Source organism: Chiroxiphia lanceolata, chromosome 24 (genome assembly GCF_009829145.1).
Source record: "Chiroxiphia lanceolata isolate bChiLan1 chromosome 24, bChiLan1.pri, whole genome shotgun sequence".
In the NCBI taxonomy this organism is placed as follows: domain Eukaryota; kingdom Metazoa; phylum Chordata; class Aves; order Passeriformes; family Pipridae; genus Chiroxiphia; species Chiroxiphia lanceolata.
Window position 1 is genome coordinate 3,073,708 of NC_045660.1, and position 26,075 is coordinate 3,099,782.

At 56.2% G+C, this 26,075-nt stretch overlaps 1 protein-coding gene across 1 annotated transcript; it reads right to left on the reverse strand.

The window, feature by feature from the left end:
- Positions 1 to 8,598: 8,598 nt before the first annotated feature.
- Positions 8,599 to 24,556, reverse strand: LOC116798080 (CCN family member 2-like). The gene is made up of 8 exons (XM_032710192.1): positions 24,126 to 24,556; positions 23,870 to 23,916; positions 23,318 to 23,385; positions 20,773 to 21,592; positions 15,405 to 15,618; positions 11,790 to 12,038; positions 10,712 to 10,920; positions 8,599 to 10,525 (listed from the first exon to the last, which is right to left on the reverse strand). Exons 4-8 carry the CDS (start codon positions 20,920 to 20,922, stop codon positions 10,214 to 10,216), a joined length of 1,134 nt encoding a protein of 377 aa, XP_032566083.1. The 5' UTR covers positions 20,923 to 21,592; positions 23,318 to 23,385; positions 23,870 to 23,916; positions 24,126 to 24,556; the 3' UTR covers positions 8,599 to 10,213.
- Between the last annotated feature and the right edge of the window lie 1,519 nt (positions 24,557 to 26,075).

The following is a 26,075-nucleotide window of genomic DNA, read 5'->3' on the forward strand; positions in this document are numbered from 1 at the left end:
AAATTGAGCAGTTCACCAGGGCAGAGGCAGCAGTGGCTGCTGGTGGGGCAAAGCCACACCCCAGAAGTTGCCACAACCTGGGCAGGGCTTTTGGGGTGACCAGGAGGTGCTTTAGCCCAGACCAACACTGCCTTCCTCGGGACCTCAGCCCTCCAGGGTGCCAGCCAAGCTGGTCACAGACCCTCCATGCTTGGGATTGGATGGTAGAAAGCACTTGCAGAGGTTTCCAATTTTGGCAAGTGCCTTTGCCCCCATCTCCTCCCTGCAGATCCTTGGGTTGTGCCTCTGGGATAGAGCTGACACACTGTGGTCGAGGCCTCCTTGCCCAAAGATGCAGGAATGACTCTTCCCACAGCTAATGAGGTCATCCCGCTCTGACCCGGGGCAGTTTTTGGCACACACAGAGCAAGCAGCGTTCTCCTTGTTCACCTCCTGGGATAAATCCCAAGAGCTCCCATCTCCCCAGCCCAGGCAAGAACACAGATGGTCACGGAGATTAAAACATGCAGAGAATTAACCACCCCGAGCAAATGAGCTTCCTCACCCAGCCCAGCACTGCCAGGTGGTTCCAGGTCCAGTGCTTGGATCTGATCATCACGGTTTGCTGAGCTCCCATAGCAGCCTCAGATGGAGCAGGGCAGGGGCCAGGGAGCCGAGCAGGACGAAGGCAGTTTGTAGGGAAAGCAGGATGCAAACTGCCAGAGACCACATTCTCCTCCTGCCGCAGCACAAGGAAAAGCAGAAGCACCAGGAACGAGGCTGGCCAGTGGCAGGGATCAATTCTGCACTCGGATATCCTGTGTATTCCCACTGAAAGGCAGCTGAGATGGAGCAAACAGCGCTGTCACCCCAATGAGAGCCGTCTGCAACCCCAGACACTGCTCACAGGGCACCAGGCGCCCGGGGGCTGCCAGCAGGGAGTGAGGAAAACCCACACCAGCCCCCACTGCCTTTCCTAGAAGGATGAAGTCTTGGCACCCGGCTGAGGCACAGGATTCACCTGGAAAGGGGCCACGTGACCGTCCTGGGAAAGGCAGGGCTTCTCCAGGCTGCCTCCAGGGAGGAGCTTCACCCCAAACCCGCCAGCAATATTAAGTCTTATTTTATTTTTACTCCAAACCATGGAATAAAATTCCAACAGGAGTGGATGTCTTGCTCAGCCACCTCCCAGCTGCCAGTGGGGATCCTTAGGGCCGGGTTTCAGGCCGTGCCACGATGCAGATGACCCCGTTTGCTATTAAAAGCCTGCACTGTGCACCCGAGGAAATCCCCGAGCAGCGCTGACCCCATCTGCCAGCCCCCGGATTGGCCGAGGCCCATCCCGGCCATACGGCAGAGATTCACCTCCACGTCAGCCACGGCACCTCCAGCACAACAGCAACAACACACACACACAAAGTCACGTTACAGCTCAACGTGGCCCTGGGCCGGGCCAACATCTGCCCTCCCTCCTCATCACTCGAGTTCACCCCGGGGCAGGGAGGTGACTCGGTGCTGCCCTGTCTGACACACACCCTCAGCGCAGAGAAAGAGCTCCCCCCCCGGGTCTGAAGTGCCCATCTTGCCCCATCCCCAAGGGTTTTGGGAGAGTGGATATAGAAATACAAGCACTTAAAGGCTGGTGGTGTCTGGCAAGCACCTAAACCACCGTGGCACTCGGAGGGATCAGCTCACAGATGCAGCCTGGAACACACCCGCTGCCCTAATGTCCTGGTAATGCTTGGAGGCATCAGCCCATCCCAGCTCCCCACACGGGGTTCTCCAGGCTGTAAACCAGCTCAGAGCTCCCCCACCACTGCCTCATCTGCTGTAGTGCCACTGCAGTCAGCTCTGAAGGCTCCCAGCACACATCAAGCCTCACACCCCCTCCTTAAATCCCACTCAGGTCAACTGTGGCCAGGTGTAATTACCTACATGAAAGGCACTTGAAGCTGCCAATTTAGCCATCCAATAAGAGGATGCATTTGTGCCGTCAGGCCGGGGTTGTTCCTCCTCTTCTGCTGCTTACCAGGGTGCCAAAACCTGCCTCACATTAAGTGGACCAGCAAGAACTTCACCTCATCCCTTGCTACCAAACCTGGCTTTCCCAGGAATGGCAGGAATAGGAGCAGAGAACAGGCAGGAATAGGAGCAGAGAACATTTTAACAGGGTTCATTCATTTAACTGAATTAATGGCTTTATTTGTGTTGGTAAAGAGATTTGGGGTGAGCCAGAGGAGGAGCAAGGGCAGGCCCTACACCCTAAAACACTTCCCAAGGGCCAGAAAATACACTGTTGTTGAGCCCATGGCCATCCACAGGCCAGGATGGGGATGGAGTGGCTCCCACAGCCTCAGCATCCTCCTGGGGGGTTCCCGGCTGCCCCAAATCACCAGGCTGCGGGAAGTGACCTCCAGCCTGGGAGACACGGCACAGCAAGGTGCCCCAAGCTCCCTTCCAGCCTCTTCTCCTAAAATCTGCCAAAGAGCAGCAGCTTTGGAGCCTTCCCAGAGCCACAGGGTCCGACTCGAGGGGGCTCAGACAGCACCAAGCTGTTCTGACCCTGCACTTCTGTCCCAGCACAGACCCTCAGTGCAGAAGCCCAGATGGTGCCTGTGTGAGCCCTGCCCACGGCGCCCCGTCCTCGTCTGGTAGTCCAGGATTTCCTCGGGGGGCATCAGGAGAGGACTAGACACAAACCATACTAATTGGATAGACACAGAGTCCTGCAGCCCTACAAAGCTGCCAGCAGCTGCTCAGAACCTCTTGTGAACCACAAAAAATAGTTTCATCGAAGGAGCGGGCGTGGATTAAACGCCACAAACGCCCTTTTCTTCCCCCCGTGCAAAGTGCATTTTCCCCCACACCGCGGTCCCACAACAAAACCCAGCCCGGCAGATCAAACCAGGAAATTTAGCAAACTTTGAGCACGAACAATAGCAGGAGGATTTTCCAGACCTTCAAGCTTGTTTGGCAAGTCCCAGATTATGTAAAGCGCCGCTCTGCCATTGTCGGGGAAGCCGTGCCCGCTGCCGGAGCCAGCTGGCACCTCGCTGCCCGCCCGGCACTGCCTGTACCCAGCAAAGGCAGCGGGGCTTGTGCAACACCACAAACTCCTTCCGAGGCACCTTCCACTGCAGCAGCCACCGCCTTTCGTTTTACGCCTAATTGTTACGTGATTAATCATCTTCCCAGGGTCCAGGTTTGTTTTCCAGCCCATCCTGCCCAGGCATTTGGTGCCCTGGACAAAGAGTCTCCTTTGTGTCTACAGGGCGGTTTTACCGCGGCTGTGCCCAGCGGTGAGGGATCCCTTCCATGGCTTAACTAATCCTTGGCTTTTCTGCCAGTTGGGCCATGCCGGAGGGCTGAAGCGCTTATCGCTGCGCACACATCCTCCGGGAAAACAATACGGAAGGCTGAACTCATTCCACATTCGGCGCCCAGCTGGAAAAACCCCGTCGGCACCCCTGAGGCAGGCGGGATGGGAGCCGGCATCCCTGGTACCCGGCTCCACGCACGATCCATGTCCCCTGGCAATGGCCTCGCACATGGTCCCGCTGCATTTACCTAATTAAGACTTAATGAAGTGGGGAGATCTATTGTGGGCCTGGCAGGGGGAGCAGATGTGCCCCCTGAACCCGGGGAAAGCGCACTGCTGTCTCCAGGGTGAATCAGCAGGAAAAGCTCGGGCTGGGATGCTCAGCCCTGCGAATTCCAAACCCCGCTGCTCTCTCAGAGTAGGGAGGGAAAATGCTCTGGTCATCAGCAGCCTCTAGTGGGGAGAGGTGGGCAGCGGGGGCGGCCGCTTCGGCCGGACCCCAGAGCCACAGTCAACCCACCCTGGCTGCCCCCACCACACCCTGGCTGTCCCCACCAGCTCAGAAGGGGATAGCATGGGGCAGCCCCGAGGCTCTGAAGGACCACAGCCCCGGTGGAATGTCCAGGGCGTGACACTGCTCGTCCCCCCGCACCGGGTGCTGGTCCCGGGCTAAGCAGGGAGAACCGGTTACAGCCCCTCCCCGTGAATCCCAACTCAGAGACTCGCACAAATCACTGCATAAAAGGGACAAGGGACACATCCCCCTCCTTCCCAGGTAGCTCCCTGACAGAGGTCTCCGGGCTGATGCTGAGCAAGTCCCTCCCCTCCCCAAATCACACCTCAGCTCCCACACCTTCATCCAGCGTGGCCAAGAGCCAATTATCACCCCAAACTTCCAGCCACCTCGAGCCTCTTCCTGCAGCTAAAACACTGCTCAGCAGAGAAAGGACTATTCCTGCTCCCCCCAGGGCAGGGACCACCTGCAGCCTGCCCTGCCCTCCGGGACGTATCTGGGGAGAGAGCTCAGGAAAAGCTTGTTATATATTAAATCGTGACATAACTTCAGAGTGCCCCGCTCTGGGAAGAGCTGATGTTTTGCCTTTCTTCCGAGCGATCCTCACCCTCTGCTGGCTCCGAAAGGCCCGCGCCCGCCCGGGGGGACGCGCGGTGCGGAGCGATGCGGCTGCAGGCAATTCCAGCAGCTGCCAGGCTGCGCGCCGGGAACAGGGAACCTCATTCCAGCAGCACCGCCGCGGATGAGAAGGCACTTTCTCTCCTCAGCAGGTTCCAAACCCTCTCGGGAAGGCCTGAAGTTTCTCTTAAGAGCGAGGGAAGGCCAAGTGAAGGGACGGGGGAGCCCCGCGCCCGCAGCACGGGCTGAGCACCACCCTGGGAAGCGGTTTGGTGCACGGATCAACTTTTGGCTGCCGCTGACTCGCCGTTGCCATCACCACGGGCAGAAGCGGCGTGTGCCTCACTGCGGGAGAGAAGCTGAGGGGCTGCCAGCGCCAAGAGCTGGGGGAGATTCTCATCCACACGGGCCCCGCAGCTGGGGGGATGCAAACCGCTTCACGAGTTTCGGCTGCCTCCTCTCGGGGACAGACACGGTGCAGCTGCATCACCACGGGCACAGCGGGAATGAGCAGGGCAGTGGCATTAAGAAGGATTAAGCCAAACACGGAACTTGGGTCCCGTGTCACCCCAACTCTGGTGCAGGCGCCGGTTACTCTCGCGGACTGACCGGGTTACTCCGGCACGAAGAGGACGCGGAGGGGAGTGACCCCGGCCCTCCCAGAGCCACATCCGTGCCAGCCTTAGAGCCTTGCGAAGGGAGGAGCAGGGAGACGGGGAAGTTCTGAGGTGCACCTCGTAAGAACCCAACTTGCTCCCGCGCCCCAGGGCGGCTCCTCTCCCATGAGGAGCAGAGATTCCCGGCACCGTCCGCCTTCCCCATCCTGGCCGTTCGCTCCGGCTCGGCCGGGCCGGTGACAGAGCATGTGTGAGGTGCGACAGTGCCCGGGGCCGATGGTGCTCCCCGAACCTTGTGTCGCCGACGTGAGCTCGGCTCAGCCCCACATTCCCACCGCGGCCGCCCCGCTCGCACAAACCGCGGAGCAAACGCTGGTTTTCCCCCGAGCGGGAGCCTCGGCGTAAATCTATCCCCGGGCGAGGAGGCGGCTGCCGGCAGCGCCGAGCCAAGGCACACCCCTCCATTGCAACACAGCCCTAAAGATAGCCCTAAAGATTGTCGCTGTCCCCCTGCCACCCCGCCGGCCGCTTGGACCCCGCCGGGCACCGGGGAAGGCAAACGCCACCGGCACAGCACATGGCAGCGACCTGCCGTCGGGTTCAAACCAGGTTTACACCAGCCCCTCGTCCCACCCACCCACCACAGCTGCCAGGAGGGAGAAATTCGGGAAGGGAAAGAGGGATTGCAGGAACCGCCGGGGACGCCACACACGCCTCTGCGTTGTAACATCACCGCAAAATGTCCCCGTCGAGGAGGGGACGTGGCGACATCGCCCTCCCCCCCCCATCCCGCCCCCAGACCGCAGGGGAGTCGATGGGAAGATTTTAGCACTGGCCGGGTGAGCCAGGACAGGGACCGACGGCAGGAGAAGCCCCCGGGACAGGGATGGACAGCAGGAGCAGGGCCCTGGCACTCCCAGGTCGGCTTTGGGAACCGTCTCGGTGGGCACAGACAGGTCTAGGGGAGAGGGGACAGAGCTCTCTCGAAGCTCAGGTGGAGCTGCTGCACCCCGGGCACAGCCCCGGCAGCACCAAACCAGGACCAAGAGCCGGACCCGGGTGCCAGAGCGGGAGCTGCCACCTCCCAGGGCGGGACATGGGGGGGGCGGGGGCACCTCACTCCCCGGGCTTGCCCCCGCCTGTCCCCCCCACTGCTCCGGTGGGAACAACACCACGGGGGGAAACCCCCCGGTCCTGGGGCTGGCACCCACCGTGGGACAGGGCCCCAGTTGCCTCCTGAGTGTGAGCCCTGTGGGCCCCGCTGCTGCCCCCCCCAACTCTGCCACCCCACATCCTCCCCGTCAGCCCCACTCAGAGTCCCTGAGACAGCCCCAGTGCACCCCATTCCCCCCACACCCAGCCTGACCCCATTGGGGACCCTCCTACCCCACTTCCCTCCTGCCCCGTACGTTTCCTGACAGCACTGCAGGTGCCTCCCCGGCCTCCCCCAGCCCCTGGACACGCCTAATTTCCCCACAACCCCCCCGCCCCACACCTCACTCACTGCGGGTCCCCCACACGCAGCCTGACCCCCCAGAAAACTCTGAGCACCCTAAAGCACCTCATACCCAGCTTGACCTCTACGGGTGCCCCTGGCTGCCCCAGCCCCAGGTCACCACCCCACACCCAGCCTGACCCCACTGCGGACCCCCCACCCCACAGCACCCCGTGTCCCGCTGCAAGCCCCCAACCCTACAACCAGCTCCCCTATGTGCCCCAGGACCACCCCAAGTCCTCCTATGACGCCGCACCCCACGACCAGACTGACTTACCACGGGCTCCTCCAGGGACCCCCAAATCCCCCGTAACCAGCCTGACCCCTGTACCCCCCTCTCAGAGCTCCCCAAGACCCCCACACCCCCCGCACCCCAAAACTTGCTTGACCCCTACAGCCCCCCCAGACCCGCCTATATCCCTCCAGCACCCCACAACCGTCCTGATCCCCCCAGGGACCCCCAAATCCCCCCATGTCCCCCCGTCCCCTCCCCACTCACCGGGGCCGCTCCGCTCCGCGCTGCCTCCACCTGCACCGCCGGCCCCGCCCCCTCTGACGTCACCGCGCCGGCCCCGCCCCACCGCGAGGGCGGGCGCGCCCATTGGCTGCCGTCGCCGCCCGTCAAGCGCGCGCCGGGGAGGGGCGTGGCCGCCCGCGCGCCGCTGCAGTAGGCGGGGCCCGCAGGTGAAGGGGCGTGGCCAGGGATCCCCACCCTCCCAGCGCCCCCCGTGACGTCACCGGCCCATATAAGGAGAAGGAGCCCCCGCGGGGATCCCCACGGGCCGCGGGGGGACCCCGGGCTGGGCTGGGAAAGCCCCAATACCCCCCCCCCCAAAAAAAACAAAGGATCGGTGCCTTGGGGGATTTTTTTTTTTTTGCTCGTTTTCACCCACTTTCTTAACTTTTCTTAGGGAAACCCCTTCCCCGCGGGGGCCGGGCCAGCCGGGGGTTCCCCGTCCTGCGCCCTCCCCGAGCGGCTGCGGCGTGGCCGGCACTGATAAAGGGCTTCGGGGTCCCTGAGGTGCCCCGAACCCAGCCCCATCCCCGGGGCCACACCCGGGCTATCGGGGCCGCGCAGGCGGCGACTGCGGAGATAAAGGGGGACAGCGGCTCCTGCGGGACCGGGACAGCCATGGAGGGGGCGGCGGGCTAGAATGCGGTCCCAGTCCCGGCCCGCTCTGCTGTCCTGGCCCTGCGATGGCACTGGATGCCGGGGCTGGGCTGGAGCGGGTGGGTGCTGCCCCAGGGTCACCCCCAGCCCCCCCAGGGCCAGCCAAGGCCCTGCGCCCCATCGCACCTTGCGCCGGGTCAGGGTGTCCCCCTGGGGACGGTCCCTGGTGCCACCTAATGGCCACCGCCCTGGGGACACCGGCAGCGACTGTCGCCGTGTGTCCGTCACCGCGTGTCCCCCCCTCTGCCTCCACCAGGGCCTTTCCAGCCCCCGGAGAGCCACGGGATGGATCCTGCCCCGGGCTCGGAGCCTCAACACCCCGCAGCTCAAGTGCAATGGGGGCTCGTCCCCCCATCCCCTGCCCCTCCCTGGGAGCCCTAAGCCTTCCCCGGGGAGGAGGAAGATTTGGGGGGAGGAAGAGTCTCTCACCCCCGCCCCGGTGGGAGGGGAGGGAGCCCCTGGCTAATGTGATGAGAGGGGGATGAATCCATTAAGCTGTTAAGCCGCTGCAAAGCCCCTCGCGTTCTGGCCCCGCTATCGCCGACTTCTGCTCACATCTGCTCCCGGGGTTATTTTTAATCGGGTATTAAGGACTTCTGGGTCCTTCAGCAGGCAGAGCAGGGGCTCTGCTTGTCCCCCCCCCCAAGCAGGAGCTGTGATTTGTGGGGCCTCTGAGGCACCAACACCAGCCCAGCTGCTATTTGGGTGGGGGGAAAGGGACCTTCTGGGACCCCCATCCCCTCCACACCCAGCCATCAGCTCTGCAGAGGGTCCCAGCACTGGTCCCTGCAGGCTGGGAGCACTGGGGAAAGGCTGGAGGGGGAACCAGGCAGGAGCCTCACATGGGATATAAAAGATAAATATATAAACAAACAAATAAATGTATAAAATATATAAAAAATAAAGAGATATTTATTAGCGTTGAGTAAAGTGCAACCTCAGCGTGGTTGGAGGCTCAGCAGCCGAGGGAACAGCAGGAGAGAAGCTGAGAGAGAGGGAATGGCACGAGCAGGGCTGTGCCAATGGGATACAGGAACTGTACAAGGGCCTTAAAAACAGATAAACAACACCAGATAAATTATTTACAGTTCAAATCGATTCAGGAGGCTGAAGGCTCAGGACCTGCTGCAGACTGGGAGAGCAAGAAGAGGGAGTGGGATGGGACACAGGCCCTGAGCTGGTGTGTCAGGGGAGTTTGGGGGTTCAGGGCAGCAGTTGGGGGCAGCTGGGACTGTCCCCTGGCATCAGGCTCTGCTCTGGGGGGAGATGTAGTGGGGTGAAGCCTTGGGCCTGCTGCTCCTGCTGGAACAGGAATTCATTGGGATTTGCACATGGGATGTGATGAACAGGCTCAGGCGCTGTGCCTGGATGTCTCTGCTAAAGATCAGCAGAGGTTTTCACACAAGAGCTCAGCAGTTCCATGGAGCTGTGGAGCTGCAGGGGCTGCACTGCTGCTGGACACACCCCCAGCACCTTCCTGGGCTGGTGTCCTCTCCTGGAGCTATGGGCTGGCAGCGGGATGTCTTTAATGGCAGAGACTCTGTCAGGGCTGTGACGAGGTGGGAATCCTACTGGAGACCTCAGTGCCAATAGCTCTCTGTGTCACTGTCTAAGTAACTCCAGAGGGGATTTGCTCCATTTACAAATACAAGAATTTTTCTTGTCAGTGCCTTAAACTCCCCAGGGAGGCCTGAGCTGAACAGTGCTCCTCCTACTCACAAACATCCAGAGCTAAGACTCTGGAGCAAAAACACAGCTTCAGCCCCTCTGTGGATGTGTGAGCTGGTGGGGTCCAGCCTCTCTCCCACCCCAGAGCCATTTCTGAAGAGATCAGGAAGAAATTCCTCCCTGTGAGGGTGGGGAGGCCCTGGCACAGGTTGCCCAGAGAAGCTGCAGCTGCCCCATCCCTGGAAGTGTCCAAGGCCAGGTTGGATGGGGCTTGGAGCAACCTGGGCTAGTGGAAGGTGTCCCTGCCCTTGGCAGGGGCTTAGAACAAGATGAGCATTAAGGTCCCTCCCAACCCAAACCATTCTATGGTTCTGTGAAATGCTCATCAAGGCACTAAAAGCTGCCCAGAGTAGCACCCACAGGGGACAGGTTTTGGTCTGGCAGCCTGGCCCACCCCCAGTTCATGCTGGAGGAGCTCCTGGGGTCTGAATCAGGAGCTGTGCCCGCTGTGCTCTGGGCTGGAGACAGGCTGGAGCCACATGGCTTTGATCCACTCTCCCCTCTGGCCAGTGGGAACAGGGATCAAGTTTGCAGCTCGAGCCTGTGTCCGGTTCCTTCGCTGACCTCTGCGGCACCGTGGGTGGGGGTCAGAGGGCTGGAGCAGCTGGGGCTGTTCCCCCCCAGCCCTCAGCTCACTGGGACCACTGGTGTGAACAGTGCTGCTCTGGAGAGCACAGCCCCTCACAGAGGGGCAGAGGCTGCATTGTCCTGCGACACAGCCACCAAAGCCCCTCAGATCCCTCCCGACACCTCGGATCCGGCCCGGGGAGGGCTATTGCCGCTCGCTCCTGACGTGGTCCCCGATCATCCGCCTGTGGTAGGTGGCCAGGAAGATGTCGTTGTCCCGGGGGCAGTCGTAGTGGCAGGAGCACACCTTGATGAACATCATCTTCCTGTGGAAGGAGTCCCCCTCGGGGCAGCGGAACTCCACGTCGGCGGTGCTGGTCAGGTCGGGGGTGCAGCACCGCCCGTCCGAGCAGCTCCCGCAGAACCGCGGCCGGTACGAGCGGGTGCTGGTGCACCCCGAGAACTCAAAGTGGAGGCTCTGGCGTGGCCTTGGGGTCCTCACACACTTCTTCCCTTTCTGGGGAGAGAGTGGATGGATTAACACAGATAGGAAAGACGCACCGAGGCCTCTGCTCCATCCCCGTCGCTGCACAACGGGGCACGGAGACAGCGGAACCACAGAGCAAAGCCCCTGAGCCAGCACCATTCCCAAGGTCTCCCCTGGCATTTGGGGAGCTGCGTCCCCCTCTCCCCAAGCCCCCACCTTGGTTTTCTCCACGGGGAAGTCGCAGGGCCGGACCATGCAGAGCCGGGTCTCCTTCTCCAGGCGGCACTGGGGGTTGTCGTTGGTGACGCGGGTGGAGACGCCCATCCCGCAGCTCCGGGAGCACGCGCTCCACGCCGTGGTCTGCACCAGGCAGTTCTCCTGCAGGTTGTTCAGCTCAGGCTTCTGGGCTGGGTCCTCCCTGAACACTGAGCCATGGGGAAGAGACACAAGGTGAGGCTCAGGGCTCGGGACAAAGCGTGGCAGCTCCACGGCTGCTCCCAACCTGGGCTAACGCTGCAAGAACAGCAGCAAAGGTCTGGCCCATCCCGTGAGCTGCTCGGCCTCTCAGCAGGGGGAGGATGCAGGGAAGCATTTCCTGCCACAGCACAGCTCCAGCCAGCTCTGCTGTGACACCACAGGGTCCACACAACACCACTGAGCTCTTCCATCAACGGCTCTGGTACTCACATGCCAGTGTACAAAACCACGACCAGTTCCAAACCAGTCAATGACCCAATGCACAGGTAGTTTGGATCCTCTCCTATTCCCCAGCAAACAGCTCTTGGCCCCATCCATGAGCCCCAATCCACAGGTAGTTTGGATCCACCCTTATTCCCCAGCAAACAGCTCTTGGCCCCATCCACGAGCCCCAATCCATAGATAGTTTGGATCCACCCTTATTCCGTAGCAAACAACTCTTGGCCCCATCCATGAGCCCCAATCCACAGGTAGTTTGGATCCACCCTTATTCCCTAGCAAACAGCTCCTGGCTCCATCCCATGAGCCCCAATTCAGAGGTACTTTGGATCCACTTCTCTTCCCCAGGAAACAGCTCCCAGCTCTGTCTCACGTGCCCCAACCCACAAGCAGTTTGGATCCATCTCTCTTCCCCAACAAACAGCTCCTGGCCCCACCCCACCCACCACAATTCCACAGGTAGCTGGGATCCCACGTACCCCAACCCACGGGTGGTCTGGATCCACTTCTCTTCCCCAACAAACAGCTCCCGGCCCCATTCCCCGTGCCCCGGTCCACCGGTAGTTTGGATCCACCCCTATTCCCCCCCCCCACTCACCCGCCATGGCCGTGCCCAGGTCGTTGTCGCTGCCCTCCTCACACACCCACTCCTCACAGCACTTGTTGTGGACCCTGACCCTGCGGGGGTGGGGGCAGTCGGGGGACGGCAGGCGCAGGTCGTCGGAGCAGAGCGGGATGCAGCCGACGGCGCCGTCCAGGCAGATGCACTGCAGTTTGCACGTGGGCTGGAAGCTCTCCCCGTTCAGGTAGATCTTGCCCAGCAGGTCACACGTCGCACCCTCATGAGCTGTGAGGGGAAGAGGAGGAGGAGGAGCTGAGCGACAGGCTGAAGTTCTGCCTCAGGAGGGCACGGGGCTGCCGAGGAGGGACGGAGCCCACCCTGCCCTGCTCTGCCATCTCGGTGCTGGATTGTGCAATATTTGCCTCCCTGGATTCAAGGCTGCTCCTGGCATCGATTTTTTGGAACCGCCAACCCTCCCAGAGCTCTCTAGAAAAATTTCTCCTCCATTTGGGTGAGCTACCAAGCGTGACACTGTCTTTACAGCCCCTTCCCCAGTCAGTGCCCAGTCAGTGGTGTCACATCCCTGACACGGCACATGAGCAGCAGCTTTGCTCCTCAATACTCCTGGCAGACCAAAAGGCAACGTTCTCCCAAGAGCAGCTGGTTCCCACATGGCTGATGGCACCTACAAAGGAAATGACACTTTGGGCTGGTGACCTTTCTGCCCCCTCTGTGATGCACAAATCTCTTCTTCCTTCCAGCTCCAATTTTTTCTAGTTCTCTCTCTTCTGATCTCCGTGTCTCTCGTCTCCAGCCCTCCTACCAGTCTTTCCCTCCCTCCTAATAAAACTTGGGCATAAAAGGAACACACAACAATATCTGACACAGAACAGCAAAACCTTCACTCTGCTCCCCAGCTCTTATATCTGGCTTAGCCAGAAACTTTCCCAGTGGAAGTTTTCCAGCAGAAATCTCTTATTTGATTGAGATCAGGAATGGTTTCAATAGGAATCAGCTGAAGTATTTCATTTTGATATCAAAGATTTCCTTTGTGCTCAACCAAAATACTTGTGGGACAGTGTCCATAGCGGGAAGTGTTTTGCTCTGGTGATTATTTTAGGCACTATAAAAGATCAAGATGAAATATTTTGATAAAATGGAAGCAGAAAGTTTTGACACGGCCAAATGAGTATTCTAAATAAATAATGAAAAAAAAAACTGAGGGTTTTTTTAAATATATAGATATTTAGATGTATTTTTTATATTTTTTTTTTCTATCAGCCTGAAATGAAATGTTGAAATCTCAGAGTTGTTCACGGGACAGAAATCCTGATTTTGGACAGTTCTCAGCAGCTGCTGCTTCCTGCAAAAAACCCCATGCAAACCTCTATTGGGAAGTTACCAAAATGAAGGATTCTTGGCTGCTTGTGGAGGCTTCCCAGGAAACCTGATCTATTTAGTCCTTAGTCCTGCTCACCCAGGGGACACTGTGTCAGACAGAAAGTGGTTGGACTAAACAAGGAGTGAGAGCCTCTTTCCATCCCATCCCTTGAGGGGACACGAATCCTTCCGGACTGTTCCAAACCGGAGCTGGATCTCGACTTGCAACTCTTTTCAATGCCATTGGGATAAAAATACTCCTGTGCTCCAACTCAGAAGCTTCAAAATCCTCACTTTTTCCACCAAAGTGGAAGCCATCCATCCACCCTCCCTCCACGCAACCATTCAGACTTATTTTTAAACCCTCTCTCCCTGTTTTTCAGCCCGAGTGCTCTCCCGTCCCGCTGAACGGATCGTGCTGTTCCCTCTCCTCCCTCCCCACCCAAGGAATGGCAGCTCACTCCAGGGGTTGATTATGTTTTCCAAACTCAGTGCCCTTCATTACCCTCCCTGACCTCCCTTTCCCAATGACCTGATCCAATTAAGGCACCGAAACGACGGCGCCCGCAGAGAGAGGTGGTTCTTTATTCCCTGGCAGTGCCCGACCCCAAACACCAGCTCCAGCCAAGGAGACTTTTGCCCTTTTCCACAGGGAGTATGTCAGGGCTCAAGGAGCCTCTCCAGCTCCTCTGCCAGGTCCCAACACCCACCCAGGCCACTCTACCACCAGCAGGAACCCTACTCTAGAGTTACTACAGGATTGTCTCTACCTTTCTGATACTCCAAGGTCTCTGCAGGAAGAGAAGGATTCCTCTGCATTGTGTGGAATGAGATAACATTAAGCAAATACACAATAATTTTCCTTCTGAGGGTTCCCTTCCCTTCTCTGCTGATATGGCCCTCGGGCTGGTCCCAGCTGAGATGCCTTTCCCGTGACACTGGAACACCTCAGCTCCCTTCTGCTCCCAGAACATCTGTCTTTCTTGGACAAATGGAAGTCACATTGATCCTTCCCCTTCTCTGATTCACCACTCCACCTTCCTTCCCTGCCTCCAAAATCCCCTCTCTTCCAACAGATCCATGTGGACACCACAAAAACATCACCCGAGGACCTTACGGCTCAAATCCTCAGTTCATTTCAGGGAGATATCCTGGTCTGGGTTCACTGGGAGTTTTGCCATGAAAAGCTTAATTTCTCACTTAAAAGCAGGGAGGATAGTTGTGTCAACAAGTCTGATTTCCTCCCCAGCACGAATTTGGGACTCTTACTCCAAAATGTGCGGATCAAACCTGTTATGTCACGGTGAACACAAAGCACCTTTATCAGAAGGATGTCCAGGCTTTGTGGGGAGACTGGAGAGGAAATCATTCCCGTGATTTCACTGCCTTTCCTCCACAAACCCATCCCTCATTCCCAGTGGGAATGATGCAGCCTGCAGCTCACACTTGCTGGGTGTTATCACACCTACGTTCACCTTATTGAACTTCAGTCCTCAGCTCTCAGGTGGTCAATGCCTACAGAAAGTACCAGGAGCTCCCATGGCTCCTAAAGATCCCAAAAAACTGAGTGAGGGAAATGAAACAACTTATATAAACTTTTCAAAATAAAAAAAAAACAGCTTCTACAAGTTAGATTTGTTTGGACAAGGGCCTGAAGCTCCTGGCAGAGATGTGGCAGAGGAGCCTTGTTTTCAAGCAAAGAACAGGAGATTGAGGAAATACTTGCTTTTGTTTTTTTCCTCTTGACCAAAGTAATTTTTGCCTGTTTTAAAAAGAACCATCAAATAAAAACATAAAATCAAAAAAAATTTTCTTTTCTGGCTGAAAAGAGGCACCAGGAGAGAAAACAGTGTCTTGCCTTTGTGTTTACCTGGCTCAGGAATTCTCATGTTCCACAGAGACACAATGTAGTGAAGGAGCTGTTCAGCTCTTCCCCCCCCCACATTCCAGCCAGAAACACACTTTGGGAGCAGCCAAGTGCAGAACACCCATATCCAGTGCAAGGCAGGGGGATTTGGGGTGGGATTTTCCGGGAAAAAGTCCTTTCAGTAAGAGCCCAGGTTGCTGATATTCACCCACGGGGATAGAGGATGTGTCCTAAGGGTGTCCCAGGACACAGGAGAGATCCCATAGCCCCACTCACACCTTTGGAGCTGAGGGAAGGAGCTGTGTGTGTGTGTGTCAGTGGATTTGTTGGCTCCCAGGGAATTCTGCTGGGTGTTCTGGGAGGTGCCACGGAAAACCACCAAGAACAGAACATGCAGGTCTCACCTAAGCAGATCCCGCTGCCTCTGTGGATTTTGGAGAAGTCGCAGTAGAGTCCCTTGTGGTGGTCACAGGGCCTGTGCAGGGAGCAGAGCTCTCCCAGCTGCCTGGCACACACCTTGCAGCAGCCACAGGCATCCAACACGTGGCTGGTGCCAGCAGGGCACTGCAGAGGCTGGGAGGGACACTGGCACGGGAAGGTGCAGGCCTGTGCTTCTCCCTGGAGGGCAAAAACCCACGGAGAGGATGAGTCCGGGCAGGGAAAGGGAAAACACGGCTCTGCCGCAAGCACAGACACCCCAGAGAGAGGAGGGAGAGCCCAGGGACTCACAGGACTTTTCTCATCCCTCATTCCTCTGGAGCTCCAGGGGAAAAAAAGATGCTTCTGGGAAGCAAAGCCAAAACAAACAGGACAAGCAGTAGCTCGGGGTCCCCTGCACAGCTCACCCTCCGCCTCCCTGGAAGCAATAAAGTGGTAATTATTAACAGCAAGCAATTCCAGCTCTTACACAGGACAAACATCAAAGCCTCTGCAGCAGCAGCAGAATCAGACCCAGCTGGAGCTGGAAAAGGACGTGCACAGGTACAGAACTTGCCCAAAGTCAGGCAGAGGGATTGGAGCAGCACTAAAAACTGACCCAAAGGTTCCCATTTTGTCCCCTGGATCTCACACTTCCTTCGTTATTCCCAGAGATGTGCCCTCTCCTCTCCCCTTTCCAAGGAACACAGCATAACCAACCTTCCTTGGGACTTTGGGACTCCAGAGCTGCCCCCATTGGCAGCATTTCACTGGCCACCCCCTGAAACCCACCCGTGGATTTATGCCACTTCAGCCACTAAACAGAGACCAGGCTATGGCTGAAGGGGGGTTTCCTGCTCTAGAAAACCCAGGATGTGTCCAACACCCCAATCACTGAGTCTGTGCCACCTTCGTCCTTCATCTGCCTGGAGCAGCTACAGCAGCTCAGCTCTGGATGTGCCCAAATCTGGGAGATGTGACACCCTGAAGTCACACCTAAAGATCCTCTGAAACCTCCTCAGTGCCAGCTCCAGCCTGGTTTTCTGTTCCTGCCCACTCAAGTCCTCCCTTGCCCTGCTCCATCACCACTCCAACCTGCTCAGGCACTGCTGGACATGGCTCAGCTCCCACCCGGGGCTGACACGACCTTTGCACGTGGATGATTCCACCAAAACACTCTGGGATCCTCTCCTGCTGTGATCTGGGTGGAGAGGGAAGTGCCCAACTGGACAAGCCCCTCACAGCTCCACTGGCAACCTGGGAGAGGGGCAGCCAAGCTGGGAAGAGGTGGGGGACACACACCTGGGACAGAGGACAGAGAATAAATCATTCTTTTTTTACAGCTCTGTTTGGACTTGTCACATCCCACCCAGCCCTCCCTTGGGAAACAGCTTCCTTGGATATTGTGTTTGTCACCGACAACAGCAGGAAAACTTTTCCAGCTGCTTTGACTGTTGCTCTGACTTGATCTCATGTGGGGTAGGAAGGTGCCAACTGCTTTGTACGGCTGGAACACCCAGCACAGCCCAGGGCAGGACTGGGAGGGGGCTAAACCTTCCCTCAAAGTCATGGAATTACAGAATCATAGAATATGCTGAGTTGGAAGGGACCCACAGGGATTATGGAATCCAACTCCTGGCCCTGCATAGACACCCCAACAATCCCACCCTGTCCCTCAGAGCGTTGTCCAAACCCTCCTGGAGCTCTGGCAGCCTTGGGGCTGTGCCCACTGCCCTGGGGAGCCTGGTCAGTGCCAACCACCCTCTGGGGGAAAAACCTTTCCCTGAGATCCAATCCAAACCTCCTCAGACACAAATCTAGCCATTCCCTAGGGTGCTCCAAGGGGCTGAGTCCTCCCAGAATCTCCCTGCTCAGCAGGAATCAGCCTAATTCTCCTGGATCCCTCCTAGCACAGAGCATTTTGGAGCCAAGCCCCTCCTGCTGCAGCCCAGCTGTTCCCAGCCGGCAGTGCTGGAGCAGCTCGCCAGGAGCTGGCACGTCACAGGGATCAATTCCCAACCACTGAAGTGCATTAAAAGAACTAAAAATACAGAAATCTTCCCTACTGTTTTTCGTGTAGGCAACTGCTGGGGCTGCCAAGGGATGTGTTATCCAGCCCCGGGTGAGTGGGTGGGGGGTACGTGAGCTCACACAAGAGGCAGAGCACTGCTGACACGGGATCTCTGTTGAGATGCAATCCATGCACTTCAGAAAAAATAATGGCAACAAGCATTTTCCAGTGCAGTGTCAGCCACAGGCCATAGAAAAAACACTCTCAAAATAGCTCTCCTGCTGAAATCCAAACCAAAACAACCTCTTGCGGGATGACAGAACACAGTGGAATTAAACTCATCCCTGGAAGTGTCCAAGGCCAGGTTGGACGGGGCTTGAAGCAACCTGGGGTAGTGAAAGGTGTCCCTGCCCATGGCAGGGGGTTGGACAAGATGGTTTTTCAGTTCCCTGCCGGCCCAAACCATTCCATGATTCTATGAGTTCTCTTCCTTGCTCTCATTAATCCTCGCTGGCTCTGGTGATTTCCTTGATAACTCACCCACACAAACCACCTCACCTGGTTTTACCTTCTGCTTTCAGAGCACAGCATCTGGATTCAGATCTCTGGCATGTCAGAGACCTGCTGGGTGACCCTGCACCCACCTCAGCTGTGCCTCATTTCCCTCAGCTCAAACCCCCAGCTCATCCTGGTTTTCAGGGCTCTTTCCAACGCTCCAAGACATTCCCACCAGTCAGCTCGGACGTGCCTCCCTCCAGCACCCAGAGGGTGTTGGAGCTCCTGTTTGCTGGTTTTATCGCAGAGCAAAGTCAGCCTGTGCTATTTATAACTCCTGCTGCTCTCCCAGGTCCAGGAGAGGAGGGAATGAGCTGGAATTGGGTTTGGCTCACACCCCCCTGACATTGAGAACTGAAAAACTGCCTGGCCAGGGGAACCTCTGGAGCTGGGAACAGCTGGGACAAAGTCAATACTGAACCAACCTCCTGAGTCCTCTGTTACTCAGTTTTCCTTCAGAGAGGCTAAACAGTGGATTACATTGGATTTGCAAGGAGCACCTTCCACCTGCATTCTTTCCAAGGACTGCTTCTAGGAGTTGTTTCAACACAGCGTGGAAACTGCCCCAAGACTGCCCCAAAGAACTCCCCAGCCTGTCCCCAGGAACTGCCAGGACTGGAATCAGGGGCTTTGCTGCAGACCCAAATGTAACACAGAGCCCAGCATTTCCACATAAACTGCCACTGACCTGGGTCCAGAGGGATTCAACTCAGGGAACACTTCATTTTCTTCCCTCTGCAGAAGGGGCTGCCCCAAAACTCACTTCTACTTTCACTGAGCAGGATCCTGATTTCAGGGTCACTACAGCCTTGCCCTTGTTTCTGTTGAGGCTGGCAGAGCACTTCTGTGAACTCTGAGAGCAGCAGAACACAACCAGTCTCAGGGATCAAGGCTGTGGAGTCAGGGAGGCTCTAAAGCCTGGAATATCAGCTCTCCCTGCTCCTGGCTTTGCTGGCAGCTCTTACATCCATCACAAACACTGTGTGAGAAGCTGTGGGACTCCCAGGACTCCTGAGGGATGGCCAAGCCACTGTGGGAGTGCCAACACTTGGATAGAAGATTCCCCTGCCTCTTACTCCCGGGTCCCATCCCAGCTGACAAGCCAGAACAAGCTCCCTCCCAACTGCCAGCACCAAACCCAGCTACCTGGGGGTAAGAAGGAGTGAGAACCTTCTTCCTGCTTCATATTCACATAAAACCTCTTCCTCACCTTAGGAGGGCACAAGCTGGGGGACATGAGGTCTCACCAGGTCTGTGGCAGCCTCGGGATTTCTCATTCCTGATCGAGGTTCGTGGGAGCCCAGGGAACCAGCTCAGGGAGCCAAACCAAAGAGGACTTTTAAAGTTTGTTTGGGCTCATCACTGCACTCAGAGGGCTGGGAAAGGAGAGTTCTGAACTGAGCCAGGGGTTAATGCTGCAAGGTAGAGGTGAGATAATAAACATGCAACTGGTTCTCTTCATGCTCCAAGACCAGCAGTAGATAAAGCAGCCAAAACACAGCTATTCATCCTCCAAACACTGGACAGCTGTGGATAATCCCTGCTCTGCCTCTATCACAGGCTCTCAAGGCACCTTCCCAAGGCTGTTGCAGCACTTTGTACAACAACCTGTTAGGGGAGACAAGAACCAGTGATCCCATTCCCAGACAGTGGGGACACAGAGACCTGCCCAGGCTGAGCCTAAACATAACTCCCAGAAATCCTGGAACTACTCTCACCTCTGAGCACCACCACAGGCAGATTCAGGAGTAACAGCTCTCATTTCCTACCTTGATCCACAAAAAAATAAATAAATCACAGATTCATTTAGACTGGAAAAGATCTTTGTGGTCATTGAGTCCCACCTAATGCTCAGAGCTCAGAGGTAAAAGTTTCATTTCTAAGGCAGGTTTAGGGAAAATGACACATCTCAGAGTGATATTTGAGGGTCACAGCAGTGGGATTCAGTGTTATTGTTTATATGACAAACATGAGGCTGCCAAAGCTGAGCTGGTGCTAGAACCAAGATGCCAACCTGAATGGCAGCAGTTACCCTCAGATCATATCCCAGGGCACATTCCTGGCAGGAGAGGGGCTGGCACACTCCAAGTGCTGCCAGGAGCATCCAACAGACCTCACCAACCGGGAGTTTATTGCCTCTCTCAGCACAACAAACCCTGCAAGTGCTTCTGTGAACCCGATTTCCTGATGTATCCAAAAGGCACTTCCAACAATTTAGAGCCATTAATGACTGCAGGGACCTTCCTGCCAGTCCTGGCACGGGAACAGCACACAAACATCCTAAGAGGAATCAGCTGCTCTGTCAAGCACTTGTGTTAACAGGAAAGCAGGCACAAATCCTGCTCTGGAAACTCTGCAGTCTAATTTTCCCCTCGAGATCACTGGTTTTGGGAGCACATGGGTGGATTCAGTGGCAGCTGGGGAAGGATGGGGATGGTAAGGAACTGGGATATGAGACTGTTATTCCTTGCAGTGACATAAACTCAGTGACTGACTTTCCCTCTCTCTGTTCTCTTCTCCCCCTTGTAAACCAGGACTGGCCTTTGACTCCCAGGAGGGGGATGAAACAAAACCCATTCCCATGTGCCAGGAGCTCCGAGATCCGTGGATGACTGGCATTACACGGGGCAGCTCCAAGCCTGGTTTAATTACACGGCACCTTTGTGTCGCTCTGCTCCCAGCCCAGCTTCCCTGGGAAACTCGGGAGCAGGTGGGAAGGGTTTCCCAGCCCAAAGCCCTCTCATGCATCCAAGCAAGAAGCTGCAGAGCCCAGGCGGAGCTGTACGTACCCAGCCAGGGGCGAGGAGCAGCAGGAACAGGGTCCGGGTCGCTGTCCCCAAGTTTCCAGACATCCCGAGCGCTGGGAAGGGATCCAGGCTGCCGACTGACTCCCTCCCTCTCGTTCGGAGTTTCTCGTCTCTTTGGAGCAAGTCGCACATCAGCTTCTCCTTAAATATCCTCTGGAGGGGGCGGGCCCCGCGCTGAGCGACGGGCTGGGACCGAGCCCAGAGGGGTGCAGCAAAAACTGCCCAAATTCCAGGGAACGCGAGCGGATTCCTGCGGCCCCCGCGGTTACGGGGCTGCCACTGCTGCCCGCAGCCTGGTTACCTGCCAGGGGGGTGAACCAAACCCCAGCAAAAGCAGGATTGCTAGGTTTTAATTTTTACCTCTTTCCAGCTCCCGGAGTAGGAATCCTGGCACCGCTTTGCTGCCAGAGCCCCCCTTTCCCTGCCTGCAGCCGCTCCCGTTTGGCTGCGGGAGCTGAGGGGTGAACAGCCAGAGCTTTGCGGTGCTCAGCGGTGGAGCAGGAGGGAGGGATGGGAAGTTTGGACCCGTCGGGTGTCACCTCTGTCCCTGCATCGCTTGTGCTTCCAGCTCCCAGAAATTAAAGTTTCATCACTGGAACTCCTGCATGTAAAACTCCTGTGTGTTTTACAACGAATAGCTCCAGGATGAAGAATTTTTGATTAAGGACGGCACTTCCCTGAAGTGCTTTGTTTGTGCCTCGGGATTGATGCTGGATCTCACACATCTTTACTTTGGGGCAATATCCTTTCTATTTGCTGCTGAAATCCAGCACCAGGCTTGTGTACAGCCAGCACAACAGACCTTTGGAATATGAGAGAGTTGTTTGGTGTATTAAAGAGTCGTTTTGTTTATTCCCAAAGAGGAGGCGGAGCGCTGCCGTGGGAGGAGGAGGAGGAGGAGGAGTGCAGCAGAGGGCACTCTTAGCCCTCGCTGGCCGGGGGTGGGACAGAGCAGCTCGGGTACCGGACAGAAGCCTCTGTGCTGCAAGTGGAGTGGCCTGAGAAAGATGGAGCTGTGCCTTAGTCAGGGAGCTTTCCCGGGGAGAAGTGGTGCAAGGTCTGCTACTTATTTGGGGCCAGGAGAAAGCAGGGGCTGGAGCTCAGGCACTGTCCCACAGAGCCCAGCACATCCCAGCTCAGTGCTGGGAAGCAGGGCAGAAAATGAGGGAGTGTAGTAGGTCATAAAATCATAGAGTGACAGATCTGAGCCAGAAGGGACCCACCAGGATCATCCACTCCAACTCCTGGCCCTGCACAGACACCCCAACAATCCCACCCTGTCTGTGAAAGCATTGTCCAAATGCTTCTTGAACTCAGACAGGCTTGGTACTGTGACCACTGGGGAGCCTGTTCCCAGTGCTCAACCACCCTTTGGATGGAAAACCTTTTCCTGATATGCAGCTTAAACCTCCCCTGACTCAGCTTCGTGCCGTTAATTTAAATTGCTTTAACTCAATTTAAATTTTAATTCATGCCATCATTTACATTCAGCCTCCTTCCTGTCTACCTCCAAGGGTAGGGCAGTTTAGCTGGGAATCAAGCCCTGAATTTCATCCAGGTCCTGTCAGGTCCCTGTGCAACAAGATCAGCCTCCACACTCCCTGTGTCCAAACTGACAATTCCGACTCTTAACTAATTAGCACTTGGGATTCAGGGCTGGAGAGCATTAGCACAGTGCAAAACACCCCAGATGCACCTTCTTCTCCCCTTCCATAAGAGGGATTTCACAATCACTTCCATAACAGCCACCTCTGCCCGTGTCCCAGCAGAGGATTATGTCTGCACACATTCATGTTCTGGAGGTGGCACAAACACCCAGTGCCCTCAGGCAGCTTGGAGCTCCGGGCATACATTCCTTCCCCTCTTGGAGGGCTTGGCACCCTGAACTATGTTGTCACCTAAAATTAGCTGCTCACATTTCCCAGGACATTCTCCCACTGCTCGTAAATAAGACGGGGATGAAGTGCTGCACACCTCCGTCCTCATCCTCTCACACTGCAGGAATATAAACCCCAGCTGAATCCTGAGCCCTCCAGGGCATCTGGAGATGACACATTTGTGGTTTTTTAGAAGGATCATCACCCTGTGTGATGTGTGGCTCAATCCATCCCTCCTTGTCCAAGAATAAGACGTTCCCCTTTCTCCAGTGATAGGACAAGGGGGAATGGCTTCAGTGGAAAGAGGGCAGGGTTAGATGGGATATTGGGAAGGAATTGTTCCCTGTGAGGGTGGGGAGGCCCTGGCACAGGTTGCCCAGAGAAGCTGTGGCTGCCCCTGGATCCCTGGAAGTGTCCAAGGCCGGGTTGGATGGAGCTTGGAGCCACCTGGCTTAGTGGAAGGTGTCCCTGCCCATGGCAGGGGGTGGAACTGGATGGGCTTTAAGTTCCCTTCATACCCAAACAATTCCATGATTCTATAAGAAGCAGCAGCTGCACTTTGAACCATGGTCTTCCAAACTGTGCTTCAACACAAACCTGCTGTGTGACCTGGGATGAACTGTTCAATCACAGTCCTAAGGCTCACCCACCTGTCAGGAGTTTTGTTGGGAACATTCAGCACCAAGCTAGCATTTTGATGGCTGATTGGGTTTTCAACCTACAACAGAAGTAAAGAATAATTTGATTATAAAACATCCTTTCCAAGCTACTCATCATCATCCACCTGAATGCTTCCACCTTCCCAGAGCAGTAAAACACACTGAGCTCAGTCCCACTCATCCTTCAAGCCACCTTAGCTCTTGGAGTACAGGAGCAGTAGGATGTGAAGAGGAAGCATCAGCTGGAGATCCCTGGATTTTGGGAGCTCCCTACACCCAACTTCCAAGATTTTCCTAGGGCACTGGGACGACCAAAGCTACCCCTCATGTGAGGAGCTGAGCTGTTCACCCCACTGGACACACCCAGAGGGAAAAGAAGAACATGAAGGTTGAGTGCCTCAGAATGATCAAAGGTAGGAAACACCCAGGTTAGCACCGGTTTGCATCTCCTCCTTTTGCCTGAGCTGCCTCAAGTGAAGGGATAAAGATGTCAACCCTGCTTAAAATCTCCCCCAAGCAAAGCATAGTGGGTGTTTAATTCACCTTGTTGTTCTTCTGGGTTCACTCATCCTGCCCAACCAGCACGTTCCCTGGATTCACAGTAATTAAAATAGAAGACATTTAGATAATTGCTAAAAAATCATGTCAGGCCAAGGAATAAAATGAAGGCAAGCACACACACAGGGTTTTCTTTGGCTCAGTGGGATTTCTCCCTGCCTGCAGGAGCCAAAATAAAAAGCTGGTACAAGCAGCATGGTACAGAGAATTGTGCTCTCCCAGTCCAGGGGATTGTCCTCACCCAGTCTGCAGTGACTTCCGAGCTGTCCCCTGCCCCAGAGCAGCTCAGTCACCCCCAGGACATGCTGGTGGCCCTAAAATTCCTTCTGAGGGTTCCTCCCTGTGTATCAGCTGTGTCACCACGTCAGTGGCTGTCAACTGTCAGAAGGAAGTGTCAGAGAAATGCAGCACCAGAGCTCAGCAAAGGCTCAGTTCTACACCCTGTCTAACTCCAGTCAGGGTGCAAAGGCTTCCCTGCTCTAGGGATGGAAAGGGCAGGAAAAACCACCCCTCCTCACTCCAGCACAGCCCTGGGATGAAATCCTGACTGCAGGGAAACGCCCTCTGGCTCCAGCAGAGCTGGGATTCCCTCAGCATGCCAGATACACAGCCCTGAGGCCACTCTGCTGTGCCCACAGGATGACAGGGAGGGGACAAATTTTGTCCCTGGCTGCAGAGTTCACTTGTGAAATCCACAGTTATATTAGCTCTGGGAGGAACACCCTGCTGTATTTGAGGATTTATTGTGACATCGGAGTCTATCAAGGGATGTGACACTTGGGATGGGTGAGGTGGCTGCTGATGTCCTTGTAAAGGAAATAAATATATAAAAGCAGTCTTGGCATCACCAGTTTGGAAAGAGCCAGTGCTCAGACACAGAGCTGGCCAGGAAAAAGCAGACATTCTCCTCTAGGAAAAAAAAAAAATAAATGCCCCCTTTGGAGCCTGATCTTGGCAGGATGCAAAAATCCAGGTCTGCAGCAGCAGAGCATGCAGCCAAGGGCACCCAAGGAAAAGACACTGAACCCAGGGGATGCTCATTTCAGATCAGGTGAGCAGTGGCAAACAACACTTCCAAGGATATCCCTGCAACAAGGCCATGGTGTAACAGCAGGTGACCTCCTGAGACCCTTAACTGCAAAATTTGGCTGTTCAGATGCAACTGTGAGTCACCATCGTGGCCAGGAGCATTTGTGCCAAGGCACGGGCTTGCACAGAACTGCAGGAGAAACAGGCCCTGGGAGGAAACAGCTGCACCCACCTGTGAAATGGATGCTTCCTCGGGTTTTTCCACTTCTTAACTTACTGCATGCTTAATTATCCCGAAGGAAAACTGCAGGGAGGGAGGGCATGTTTAAGGTGGACTCGGGCAGGGTCATTTAAGGAGGCTGCCTGTGCCACGGGACTGCTCTGATGTCTGAGACCAGCACTCCATGTCTCCTGGAGTTTGGTCCTCACCACCTGCACAGAAGGATGTGCTCGAGGGAACAGGGCTTGGGAAAGAGAAGGGACTAAGGCTAAGGGTGGGCTGTGGCATCACACTGCTAGTTCTGCCTCCAAACACTGCATTTCCTCATCCCATTTTATGGGCACCAGGATCTGCCACGCCCTGAAGGAGCAGCTGCCCTGCCACGATGACCACGAGCTTCCTCCGGTGCCTGTGTCTACACAGCTGCATCCAAGAGGGTGCCAGGGGGGATTTTCCTCTGGATCCCACCCCTCCAAGGACCTCTGGCACCACCCGTGCCCTAAAATCCAGGACTCAGACAAAACAGCTCCGCTGAAATCCCCGGTTCTTCCCTAATTCCCTGCACATCTCATCAGCCTCAACAGGCAGCAACAGGTCCCTGAGCTCTGCCAGGCTGGGAGGACCTCGAGGGGTGGGTGGCCTACCAGGACTGGTGTGTAGCTCTCATTAGGGATTTGGGATTCCAGCAGGAGCCTGCCCACACCTTTCCCATTCGGGCTTTGGAACGATTCCAGCTCATTACATGGAATCAGTGAATAATGGAGGTTGGAAGGACCCTCAGGTCACCTGGTCCTCCTGCAGCCCCTCCCAACACAGAGGGTAGAGAAGAAGGGGAGATTTTAGAGACCAAGAAAGGGGGTCAGTGGGGTCCCCCAGTTCCTCCAGGCAGCTCTCCCGACAGCCTTTCCTGTACTAAGGAATCTCAGCACAGGAATCCTGGAT

Bases quoted from the DNA above. Each gene is read 5' to 3' on its own strand.
- LOC116798080 (XM_032710192.1), bottom strand. From the start codon at position 20,922: ATGTGCGACTTGCTCCAAAGAGACGAGAAACTCCGAACGAGAGGGAGG. The intron at 12,039-15,404 runs GTGAGACCTGCA...TTCCCCTCACAG, and splicing joins AGGCAGCGGGATCTGCTTAG to CTCATGAGGGTGCGACGTGT. The intron at 10,921-11,789 runs GTGAGTGGGGGG...CCCATGGCTCAG, and splicing joins CCTGGGCACGGCCATGGCGG to TGTTCAGGGAGGACCCAGCC.